Source organism: Nycticebus coucang, chromosome 22, assembly GCF_027406575.1.
Source record: "Nycticebus coucang isolate mNycCou1 chromosome 22, mNycCou1.pri, whole genome shotgun sequence".
Taxonomy (NCBI): domain Eukaryota; kingdom Metazoa; phylum Chordata; class Mammalia; order Primates; family Lorisidae; genus Nycticebus; species Nycticebus coucang.
In genome coordinates, this window is record NC_069801.1 from 15,481,341 (window position 1) to 15,494,778 (window position 13,438).

Sequence of the window (13,438 nt, forward strand, 5' to 3'; positions counted from 1 at the left end):
GTTATCAGGGCGGCGCCTGTGGCTCAGTCGGTAGGGCCTCAGTCCCATATACTGAGGGTGATGGGTTCAAACCCGGCCCTGGCCAAACTGCAACCAAAAAATAGCCGAGCGTTGTGGCGGGCGCCTGTAGTCCCAGCTACTCGGGAGGCTGAGGCAAGAGAATCGCTTAAGCCCAGGAGTTGGAGGTTGCTGTGAGCTGTGTGGGGCCACGGCACTCTACCGAGGGCTATAAAGTGAGACTCTTGTCTCTACAAAAAATAAAAAAATAAATAAAATGTTATCAAAACAAACGTAAGGTTTTTAGGCCCTGTTTCTATAATGGAAATAGAAAGGTTGTGCACATACACACATACACCAGTGAGAAGAGAGTATATGGAAATCCTAAAAAGAAAGATATAAAATTCCAAGAAACAAGTCTGAAAATTATTTCTTTAAAACTGAGAAAAACAGATCTACCAAATATGAATAATCAATCAGCAGCTTCCCTTTAAAACATTTCATTCTCTACTAGAGTCTAATTCATAATAAACTTGTAATACCATCTGTAATTAAGTACAGGTCATCAAGAAGACTGAACATATGTAAAAGGAACTAAACCTTATTAAAGAGTAGGACAAGTACATTGTACAATTATACAGAATTCTTATTTCAGAACTTGTAAAATGTGATAAAAATTCTTAGAAAAAAATACATTGTGTTCTTTCTTCTGTACCTAAAATCAATAATCTATCACATACAAACAGAGGCCATATAATTTGGAAATTCAAATTCTTTCTTTCTTTTCTTTTTTTTTTTTTTTTTTTTTTGAGAAAGAGTCGTACTCTGTTGCTCAGGCTAGAGTGCCATGGCATCACCCTAGCTCACAGCAACCTCAACCCCCTGGGTTCAAGCAATCCTCCTGCCCCAGATGTCCCAGTAGCTGGGACTATAGGTGCCCACCACAATGTCTGGCTAATATTTCTTTTTTGTTTGTTCTTTGAGACAGAGTCTCCTTTTGTTGCCTTGGATAGACTACCATAGCATCATAGCTCATGGCAACTTCAAAGTCTTTGTTAGGCTGGAGTAATCCTCTTGCCCCAACCTCCTAAGCAGCTGGGATTACAGGAACCCACCACAATGTACAACTTTTTTTTTTTTTTTTTTTTTTTTAAAGAGACAGGGTCTTGCTCTTCCTCAGGCTAGTCTCAAACTCCTGAGCTCAAGCAATACACCTGGCTCACCCTCCCAGAGTGTTAGGATTACAGGCGTGAACCACTTCACCTGAACTAATTTTTCTATTTTTAATAGAAAGGAGGTCTAGCTCTTCCTCATCCTGATCCCAAACTCCCAAGGAAGAATCCTCCCACCTTGGCCATCCAGAGTGCTATGATTACAGGTATGAGCCACCATGCCCAGCCTGGAAATACTGGAAAAATAAATGTAAAGAAACTTGTTCCATGAACAACAAACCATAATTAAGAGAACACAGAATCACTGAAGTGTCTTTTTTTGTTTATTTGTTTGAGGTAAGAGTTTCACTCAGTTGCCCTGGGGTTTGAGTGCCTTGGCATCATACCTCATAGCTACCTCAATCTCTTAGGCTCAGGCGATCCTGTTGATTCAGCCTCCCAAGTAGCTGGGACTACAGGGGCCTGCCAAGACACCTGACTTGTTTTTCTATTTTTAGTAGAGACAGCCATCTCACTCTTGCTCAGGCTGTTCTCAAACTCCTGAGATCAAGCAATCCCACATCAGCCTCCCAGAGTGCTAGCATTATAAGCGTCAGCTACTATACCTGGTCTCACTGAGGTGACTTAAGGTACATTTGTTATGATGGATATTATAGGAAACCAACAAAAATAGCTGAATTAACCTTATTCAACTAGTCTGTTAGGTGCCTAAAAGTTCCTAAATGGTTAACAAAAGAACATTTCTGCGTGTTAATAAAATATGCTTTGGAGCACGGCCATTTCAGATTCTTCTATGCCGTAAGCTCCTGGCCAGTGAAAAAGCCCTTCCTTTTATTTAAAAAAAAAAAGTGCAGCGCCTATGGCTCAAAGGAGTAGGGTGCGGGCCCCATATGCTTGAGGTAGCAGATTCAACCCAGCCCCAGCCAGAAACTGCAAAAAAAAAAAAAAAAAAAAAAATTTATATATATATATATATGTGTGTGTGTGTGTGTGTATATGTGTGTGTGTGTGTGTGTGTGTGTGTGTGTATATATATATATATATATATATGCTTTTGTAGGGGAAAAAGAAAAGCCTGGCTAGGTGACTCATGCCTCTAATCCTAGGACTCTGGGAGGCTGAGATGGGCAGATAACTTAAACTCAGGATTTCCAGATAAGCCTGAGCAAGAGTGAGACCCCATTTCTATTAGTCCCAGCAATGCAGATGGCTGAGACAAGAAAATCACCTAAACCCAGGAGTGTCTGAGGTTGCTGTGAGCTTGGCTGATGCCATGGTAGTCTAGCCTGAGCAATGGAATGAGACTGTCTCAGAAAAATAAATTAAAAAAAAAAAAGAAAAAACAAAGAGAAAGCACCCTACTAGCTAGACAAAGGTGAACATTTTGTAGGAAGCTGTTAAGAATTTATTTTTATTTTATTTTATGACAGAGTCTCACTCTGCCACCGTGGGTACAGTGCTGTGGCATTAAAGCTCACAGCAACCTGAAACTCTTAGACTCAAGTGATTCTCTTGCCTCAGCCTCCCAAGTGAAGCTGAGACTACAGGCACCCGCCATACTGCCCCCTACCGTTTTTAGAGACAGGGTCTTGCTGTTACTCAGGCTGGTCTCCAACTCCTGAGCTCAAGCAATCCACCTGCCTTGGCCTCCCAGAGTGATGGGATGGCAAGCGTGAACCACCTCACCAGGTCCTAGCTATTAAGAATTTACTTGACAAAATTCTCTGCTTAACGTAATGAGCTTTTAAAAGGTACCAGAAAATCAGACTAATAACTATGCATACAATAACTGAGGCAACATACAAAAATTTAAAAATTATAAGATGTCTTGACCAGTAATTTTAAGATGTGTACAACCCTTCACCCATCCTTTTTTAGGTTATAATTTTTTTTTTTGAGACAGTGTCTCACTTTGTCATCCATGGTAGACGTGCTGTGGCATCATAGCTCACAGCAACCTCAAACTCTTGGTTGGGCTCAAGTGCTCCTCTGGGCTCAGCCTCCTGAGTAGCTGAGACCATAGGTACCCACCACATTACCCAGCTAATTTTTCTATTTTTAGGAGAAATGGGGTCTTGCTGTTGCTCAGGCTGGTCTCAAACTCCTGAGCTCAAGCAATCCACCCACCATGGCCTCTTATAGTGTTAGAATTATAGGTGCGAGCCACAATGCCTGGCAAGGTTATAATTTAAAGCACTTGATGGGGCGGCGCCTGTGGCTCAAAGGAGTAGGGCACCAGCCCCATATACTGGAGGTGGCGGGTTCAAACCCAGCCCTGGTCAAAAACTGCAATAAATAAATAAATAAATAAAGCACTTGATAATGATTTAACATCCCAATATATTACCCCAGATAGGTTGATGTCTGAAACAATTATAGTGGAACCTCCATAGTTGACTTCCCTAAGTTAAATTAATTTTTATAGACAGAAAGGACGGTACATGTACATATCAGTATAGTACGCCCAGTTGCTTATGTTGACTACCTCTGCATGCTGATCAGTTTGTTACAGCCCCTTGGGTGGTCAGATCACAGAGGTTTTACTGTATTTTAAAGGTTGAGAAAATAATCTAAGAAAAGGAGAGCTTATCAATGGAAATGAAGAGAATGGCATCTATAAACTCTAACAAATACTCAATTTTAGGAAAGGCAGGGCCTAGGATTTCTGAAAATATGTTGGCAAATGACCAAATTTTTTTTTCAACTATAAAGTTAAGGAAAAAGTGACTGGTTCAAAAGGATTCAAAACAGTTCTCATCTTTAAAGAAACAAGCTATAGAAGGTTTATTACAAACTGTGGTCCCACAGGCCAATTTCGGCTCAACACCTATTGTATAGTATGCAAGGTAAGAATTATTTTTATATTTTTAACGGCTGAAAAAATTAAAAGAATATTTCATATTCATATGAATTAAAATTTCAGTGTCCATCAAAGTTTTACTAGAATATTGCCACACAATTTGTTCACCATTGTTGATGGCTTCTTTTAGGCTACAATGGCAGATTTCAGGAATTGTGACATGGATCATACTGCCCACAAGGCTTAAAATATTTACTATGTGGACTTTTCCAGAAAAAGTTTGCTGATCCCCAAGCTAAAAATAGGATAAATACTTGTAGGCATGGGAGTGGTAGCCTATCTAATATTTTATAATGCTTAGAAATCTAGCCACAGGGCAAGAGAATATAAAGTATAAAAGGAAAAAAATAATAGAAAACCAGCTAAATCTAAAGAGAAACCAGTTTTTGAAGTTCTTACAACCATACCAGGAATTCCCTTGCCTTTGGAAGGTATTTTATTCTTTGTAGGAGCAACATTTTCTTGTTCGGTTGCAAGAAAGAGTGCAGCAACTATCTATACCTCTATAACTTACTGCCAATTTTTACCCCTATGTAACCACAATAAAAATCACACCCATGCAACATTTTAGTGGTTGCTATGGGACTAACTGTGACATCAACATAGCATCATGTAAGAGCAAATATAGGACGGGGGAAGTAACAAAGGGCAGACCGTTAGCTGCTTGAAAAGGGTAAGAATTATAACTAGCAAGAAAAGATTTATGAAGTAAATATGTTTAAAGTTACTTTAACATAATTTCTACTTTAATATATCATTAAATCTTTCGATATTAAGTTATTTTAAAAAGGCATATGTAAGAATAGTTAAAGAAAAATGCTACATATAGATTATTTATAATATTCTTCATCTATAGGCTTCAATACACAACGTTAAGGATGCTGAGATTACAGACTAAGAAACTGTTAGAGCAACTCTTAGGACTAAATTTGCTCTCATTTCTTCCTCCTGTCATCTCTTAGACTTGATATGCTTTAAAATACAGCAAAATCTGGTGTGGCTTAAGACAGACAAACCATATGTTACTGGGATAGTTAACAGATGACAGATTCAAAATATGTTTTCCTAAAATGTACTAGATGATTTCTACCACCATTGCTAATGGATATTTTAAAGTAACTTTCCATTTTTGTTTACCATATTAGTCTATCAGGTTAGTACAAAGAAAAATTCAATTACAGGGACAGGAGGACTAATCGCAAGTATGTCAGTTTAGAATAGTTATTTTGAAAGAAAAATAGAATTCAATAAAGTTAAAAATGCTATTACAAATCCATAAAAAAATCTAACATAGGCTTGGCGGCCTGTAACTCAAACGGCTAGGGTGCCAGCCACAGACGCTGGAGCTGGCGGGTTTGAACCCAGCCTGGGCCTGCCAAACAACAATGACAGCTACAGCCAAAAAAAAATAGCTGGGTGTTGTGGTGGGCACCTGTAGTCCCAGCTACTTGGGAGGCTAAGGTAAGAAAATTGCTTAAGCCCAAGAGTTTGAGGGTGCTGTGAGCTGTGATGCCACGGCACTCTCGCGATGACAACAATGAGTCTCCCCACCCCTACCCCCCCAAAAAAACAAAAAAAAACCTAATATAAATGGACTTTAAAATATTAGTCTCTGAATTTATTATATCAAGTTTTGCTTGAAAAACAGTATTTCAAGAAAGAGGTATAAACCTACACCTATCTATGAAACAGTACCAATGTTCTCAAAATAAGCCAGAGATTTGTTTTCTCTTACCTCCAATTCAGCCTCCAATACCTCTTCAGCGGTTCGGGTCCGATCTTTTGGTTTTTTCCATGTCTTTGGTGCAGCTATAGATGTCTGAGCTAAAATATAAGATAAGGCCTATTACTTTCCACTGCAAAGTCATGCTGGGAAATAGTAGATCTAGGTGATACTCATATGCAAATTCAAGGCCACCATTATGGCTCACACCTATAACCCTAGCACTCCCAGAGGGAGAGGCGAGAGGATCACTTGAGGCTAAGAGTGTGAGACCAGCCTGAGCACAAATGAGACCCTGTCACTACAAAAAAACAGAAAAATTAGCCAGCTGTGGTGGTGTGCCTCTGTATTCCCACCTACTTGGGAGGCTGAGGAAGAATTCTTGAGCCCAGGAGTTTGAGGTTGCAGTGAGCTGAGATGACAACACTGCAGTGTAGCCAGAGCAAGAGTGAGACGAGAAAAAAAATAACAACAAAAAACAGCAGAACAATTATGAGAGGCTAAAGCCAGAGAATTTCATGAACCCTGGGATACTGAGGCTGAATGATCATGCCACTGTACTCCAACCTGGGCCACAGAACAAGATCCTCTTTATTTTTATTTAAATCATCACTTTAAAAAAAATTTCAGTTTAGTATGAGAGGATATCCTGTTTGTTATTTATTAAATATAAAAATTCAGCAGAACAAAGGAGGGTTTAACCGTGTTATTGCACAGAGTTTGCAATAGCAAAAGTATTAGCACAAACTCTCATCTTTCCAACCACTAGCCTAAGTTGGTAGGTTCTTCCTCTTTGATGGTTTGGACATACCAAGATATGAAATACAGTATGTGGTGAATATTTACATAAGAAAACTAGCTTATGAGCCAATTCTAGACTCAGGTCTACTTCTTTTAATCAATTATGTGATTTTAAGCAAGTCATACTTCTCAGGCCCCTACATTATATTCAACTCTAAAGTGTTGAATATTTTATAAAAAATACTACATTCATAATTAAGTTTTTAAAAGGTTTCTAAGACAAGAAAAGGACGCTCTGATTAAGGTTTCTTTGGTAGGCAGCACTTCCACAACATTCAGCTTTCATCTCAGATCATTTTGTTGGCATAGCATTCATACTGCTAAGGTAAAAATTAAGCAAGAAAATACATAATTTTTAGTGAATCATTCCACTGTATCAACAATTCTAGATGAAGGATGTAAGCTTACAAAGGGCTTCTAAAAATTAATCTGATTTATAAATCCCACAGAGTCATTCAACACCTAGGTAGCCAAGTGAAAAACAATACACCCATCATATAAGTAATGAGATAACATTAAAAGGATCCTTACAGAAGGCAACTTCTGAGTTAACAGATCGGAGTAAAGTGTTACCCCAGGTGGATGGATAGGGAGAAGAGTCAAAGAAAGGCCACTTACTAGAGACATTACCAAAAGTTAATAAACTGGAAGCTGAAGAGTTTCATTTAATTTGATTCCCTATAGAATTATGAGATCATTCACTGAGACTCTGGGATAGCTTCAAATCTTTTTTGGTAAAACAGTAGAATGGCAACAGGACAAGGAGACATTTAACAATTTTCTTCACAAAAATTATTTAAAAAATACTCAGAAAATCTATTTTCTTACAGACCTCAAAACAATTATTCTTTACTCTTCTTCTCAAGAACCATAATGAGCAAGAAAACATTATTAGACGAGGTGTTATTCTTCCTTTGTGCCCTACTCAAGGTAAGCCACTTTTTCAAAGTATGGAAACCCTGGGTGGATTTAAAGTTGCTATTGTCTCACAGTGTTCTACTGAATATGTATATTCCATAGTTGTTTCTTTATGTTTTTTAGTGGCTTTTCTGATTTGAAATATAACCCGTCAGTGTCATATCCATCCTCCACAATGCTTGTGATTTCATTAACAATTCTGCCTTCAGAGTAGAATCTTTTAGAAGGTACAGAGTTTGAAGAAGCCATAGATTTTAAATTTTATTTTATTTCACATTTGCATGAATTTAACTCTAAATTCTATTGCTGGAATTGAGAAAGACCACCTTTTGGAGGATCCTTTGGGATCAAATATAAACTTAGGAGGAATTCCTTCTAGTCAAAAAACTCAAAGATAATACTAAATTTTTCTTTCCACAAATATCATCGATCAAAAACCATGAAACAAAACACAACCTTTTTCTTTTTTCCCTGAGACATGGTCTCATCTGTGCCCTGGGTATAGTGCTAGGGTTATCGTAGTTCACAGCAACCTCAAACTCTGGATTGAAGTAATTATCTTGCCACAACCCCCTAAATAGCTGGGACTACAGGTACCTGCCACAATGCCTGGCTATTTTTTTAGAGGAGGGGTCTTGTGCTTGCTCTGGCTGGTCTCGAACTCATGAGCTCAAGCAATCCACCGGCCTTAGCCTCCCAGATTGTTGGATTTATAGGCATTAGTCACTGTGCCCAGCCCATAAGTATTGATTTAATGCAGTAATTTAAGAAAAAAGGATAGAAAGAGCATATACCCCTTTAGGATATATTCAACTCTTAAAAACTTCATGCTGGGCTCGGTGCCTGTAGCCCAGTCATTAGGGCGCTGGCCACATACACTGGGGCTGGACGGTTCCAATCAGGCCCGGGCCTGCTAAACAACAATGACAACTACAACAACAACAACAACAACAAAAAAAAAAATAGCCGGGCATTGTGGCAGGCGCCTATAATCCCAGCTACCTGGGAGGCTGAAGCAAGAGAATCACTTGAGCCCAAGACTTTGAGGTTGCTGTGAGCTGTGACACCACAGCACCCCACAAAGGATGCCATCGTGAGACTCTGTCTCAAACAAACAAACAAACAAAAAAACTGCACACTGATACACACCTACTGCCTATATACCCTCTTCTACCATAACTGAAGAGGAAATAGCATATGATATGCAGGGATGGGGAAAGGACAGGCGAAAGAAAGAGAAAAGGAGAGAAGCAGAGAAAGGAAAGAGCAGAGAGAAAGAGAAACAGACTCCTTGACTGACAGGATAATAATTAATAATTAGCTAGAGTAGGGGAATTAAATTTAAGATATTATTTTAGATTTGTGCTTTTCTGTCTGGTCCATTGCACAGGGTAGGCACTCAAATTTGCTGACTGAACAAGTAACAAGCACTCGTTTCAACAGTGCTATTACTGACATTCCCAAGCCAAAGACATAGATTGGTTCCCCCACTGTCTTTTTTTATTTTTATTCTTTTATTGTTAAATCATAGCTGTGTACATTAGTGCAACCAAGGGGTACAATGTGCTGGTTTCATACACAATCTGAAATATTCTCATCAAACTGTTCAACGTAGCCTTCATGGCATTTTCTTAGTTATTGTATGTAGACATTTGTATTCTGCCTTTAGTAAGTTTCACCTGTACCCATTCTAAGATGCACCATAGGTGTGGCCCCACCCATTATACTCCCTCCACCGTAACATCCCCCCTTCCTTACCCTACCTTGGCCCTTTCCTCATAGTCTTGTGCTATAGTTGGGTTATACCCTTCATGTGAAAGCTATAATTTAGCTTCACAGTAGGGCTGAGTACATTGGATACTTTTTCTTCCATTCCTGAGATACTTTCCTAAGAAGAATATGTCCCAGCTCCATCCATGTAAACATGAAAGAGGTAAAGTCTCCGTAATGTTCCATGGTATACATGTACCACAATTTGCTAGTCCATTCGTGGGTTGATGGGCATTTGGGCTTCTTCCATGACTTAGCAATTATGTTTATTGTAGCAATTTATTAGCAATTGCTGCAATAAACATTCTGGTACACATGTCTTTGTTATATTGTGATTTTTGGTCTTCTGGGTATAAACCTAGTAAAGGAATTATAGGATCGAATGGCAGGTCTATTTCTAGGTCTCTAAGTATTCTCCAAACATCCTTCCAGAAGGAACGTATTAGTGGGCATTCTCACCAGCAATGTAGAAGTGTGCCCTTTCCTCCACATCCACGCCAACATCTCTGATTTTGGGATTTTGTTATGTGGGCTACTCTTACTGGGGTTAGGTGATATCTCACAGTAGTTCTCATTTGCATTTCTCTGATGATTAAGGATGATGAGCTTTTTTTCATGTGTTTGTAGATCATGCGTCTGTCTTCTTTAGAGAAGTTTCTCTTCAAGTCCCTTGCCCACCCACCCTGAGATAAGATCATGTATTCTTTTCCTGCTAATACGTTTGAGTTCTCTGTGGATTCTGGTTATTAGACCTTTATCAGAGATATAACCCGCAAATATTTTCTCCCATTCTGAGGGCTATCTGCTTGCTTTACTTACTATGTTCTTGGCTGTGCAGAAGCTTTTTAGTTTGATCAGGTCCCAGTAGTGTATTTTTGATACTGCTTCAATTGCCTAGGGACTCCTCCTCATAAAATATTCACACAGGCCGATTCCTTCAAGAGTTTTCCCTGCATTTTCTTCAAGTATTTTTATAGTTTCATGTCTGGAGTTTAAATCTTTTATCCAGTGAGAGTCTATCTTAGTTAATGGTGAAAGGTGTGGGTCCAATTTCAATCTTCTACAGGTTGCCAGCCAGTTCACCCAGCACCATTTATTAAATAGGGAATCTTTCCCCACTGAATGTTTTTAATTGGCTTGTCAAATATCAAATAACGGTAAATAGCTGGATTCATCTCTTGGTTCTCTATTCTATTCCAGACATCTACTTCTCTGTTTTTCTGCCAATACCATGCTGTTTCGATCACTATCGATTTATAGTACAGTCTCAGGTCTGGTAGCGTGATTCCTCCTGCTTTGTTTTTATTGCTGAGTAATGTTTTGGCTATTCGAGGTTTTTTTCTGATTCCATATAAAATGAAGTATTATTTTTTCAAGATCTTTAAAATATGACAATGGAGCTTTAATAGGAATTGCATTAAAATTATATATTGCTTTGGGTAGTATAGACATTTTAACAACGTTGATTCTTCCCAGCCATGAGCATGGTATGTTTTTCCATTTGTTAACATCTTCAGCTATTACTTTTATTAAAGTTTCATAGTTCTCTTCGTAGAGATCTTTCACGTCCTTTGCTAGGTATACTTCCAAATATTTCATCTTCTTTGGCACTACTGTGAAAGGAATAGAATCCTTGACTGTTTGTTCGGCTTGGTTATTGTTGGTATATATATAAAGGCTACAGATTCATGGGTGTTGATTTTGTAGCCTGAGACATTGCTGTATTCCTTGATCACTTCTAAAAGTTATGTAGTGGAATCCCTGGTGTTTTCCAGATATACGATCATATCATCTGCGAAGACTGAAAGTTTGATGATTCTGGCCCTATGTGGATACCCTTGATTGCATTTTCTTCCCTAATTGCAATGGCTAAAACTTCCATTACAATGTTAAAGAGCAATGGAGACAATGGGCAACCTTGCCTGGTTCCTGATCTAAGTGGAAATGATCTCAATTTAACTCCATTCAAAACGATATTGGCTGTGGGTTTGCTGTAGATGGCCTCTATTAGTTTAAGAAATGTCCCTTCTATACCAATTTTCTTAAGTGTTCTGATCATGAAGGGATGCTGGATATTATCAAAAGCTTTTTCTGCATCAATTGAAAGAATCATATGGTCCTTATTTTTTACTTTGTGTATGTGCTGAATTACATTTATATATTTACGTATATTGAACCAGCCTTGAGACCCTGGGATAAATCCCACTTGGTCGTGGTGTATAATTTTTTTGATATGTTGTTGGATTCTGTTTGTTAGGATCTTATTGAATATTTCAGCATCGATATTCATTAGTGATATTGGTCTATAATTTTCTTTTCTTGTTGGGTCTTTCCCTGGTTTGGGGATCAAGGTGATGTTTGCTTCGTAGAATGTGTTGGGTAATATTCCTTCTTTTTCTATATTTTGGAAGAGGTTTAGTAATATAGGTACTAGTTCTTCTTTAAAGGTTTGGTAGAATTCTGACGTAAAGCCATCTGGTCCTGGGCTTTCTTTTTAGGGAGATTTTGTATAATAGATGCTATTTTAGAACTTGATATAGGCCTGTTCAACATTTCCACTTCATTCTGGCTAAGTCTTGGTAGGTGGCATACTACCAAGTATTGGTTGATTTCTTCCAGATTTTCATATTTCTGAGAGTACAGTTTCTTGTAGTTACGGATTTTTTGGATTTCTGAGGGGTCTGTTGTTATTTCATCGTTACCATTTCTGATTGATGAAATTGGAGACTTTACTCTTTTTTTCCTGGTTAGGTTGGCCAAAGGTTTATCTATTTTATTGATCTTTTCAAAAAACCAACTTTTGGATTTATTGAGCTGTTGTATAATTCTTTTGTTTTCAATTTCATTTAATTCTGCTCTAATTTTGGTTATTTCTTTTCTTTTGCTGGGTTTGGGGTTGGAGTGTTCTTCCTTCTCCAGTTGCTTGAGATGTCCCATTAAGTTATTAATTTCCTCTCTTTCCGTTTTCTTGAGGAAGGCTTGCAATACTATAAATTTCTCTCTTAGGACTGCCTTTGCAGTATCCTAATGGTTCTGGTAATTCGTGTCTTCATTGTTGTTTTGTTCCAAAAATTGCGTGACTTCCTTCTTAATCTTGTCTATAACCCATCTATCCTTCAGCATAAGGTTGTTTAGCTTCCATGTTTTTGTATGGGTATGCAGATTCCTGTTATCATTGAGTTCAACTTTTATTCCATGATGGTCTGAGAAGATGCAAGGAATAATTTCTATTTTTTTTAATTTGCTGAGGTTAGATTTGTTGCCTAGGATGTGGTCGATTTTGGAGTATGTTCCGTGGGCTGATGAGAAGAATGTGTATTCAGTTTTGTTGGGATGAAATGTTCTGTAGATGTCTGTTAAGTCCAGATGTTGAATGGTTAAGTTTAAATCTAAAATTTCTTTGCTTAGCTTCTTTTTGGAGGATCTATCCAGCACTGCTAAAGGGGTGTTAAAATCTCCAACTACTATGGAACTGGAGGAAATCAAGTTGCTCAGGTCAGTTAGAGTTTCTCTTATAAATTGAGGTGTGTTCTGATTGGGTGCATAAATATTAACAATTGAAATCTCATCCTATTGAGTATTACCTTTAACAAATATGAAGTGTCCATCCTTATCCTTCCTTATTTCGGTTGGTTTAAAGCCTATTGCAGCTGTGAATAGGATTGCAACACCTGTTTTTTTCTGCTTTCCATTTGCCTGGATTATAGATGATCATCCATTCACCTTGAGTCTTTATCTGTCTTTTAATGTAACATGCTATTCTTATATGCAGCAGATATCTGGCTTGAGTTTTTGTATCCAGTCAGCCAACCTGTGCCTCTTTAGAGGACAATTTAAACCATTCATGTTAATTGAGAATATTGATAAGCCTTTCGAGAGTCCGGTGGACATTTTTAATCCTTTTGCAACTGTGGAAGTTGGAATTTGATCCCAATTTTCTGGGTGGGTTTACTTTTGTGGTGGAGGATTACGCTGGTCTTTATGCAGGATAGGTCTGAGAATATCCTGGACAGCTGGTTTAGTTATGGCAAATTTCTTCAACATGTGAATGTCACTGAAGTATTTAATTTCTCTGTCATAAATGAAACTCAGTTTAGCTGGGTACAGGATCCTGGGTTGAAAGTTATTTTGTTTTTAGGAGATTAAAAGTCGATTACCATCCTCTTCTAGCTTGAAAGGTTTCAGCAGAGAGATCTG

At 38.1% G+C, this 13,438-nt stretch overlaps 1 protein-coding gene across 23 annotated transcripts in view; it reads right to left on the reverse strand.

The window, feature by feature from the left end:
• The window catches only part of EIF4G3 (eukaryotic translation initiation factor 4 gamma 3), a 353,942-nt gene that overhangs the window by 108,484 nt on the left and 232,020 nt on the right, over positions 1 to 13,438 (reverse strand). For all 23 annotated transcript variants that reach the window (XR_008377043.1, XM_053577412.1, XM_053577414.1 and 20 more), the window contains one exon: positions 5,765 to 5,853. Coding sequence is in view for 22 of the 23 variants with exons in the window: in XM_053577412.1 (XP_053433387.1) it covers positions 5,765 to 5,853 (89 nt within the window). In the remaining variant the exon portion in view is untranslated. The remainder of the gene's footprint in view (positions 1 to 5,764; positions 5,854 to 13,438) is intronic.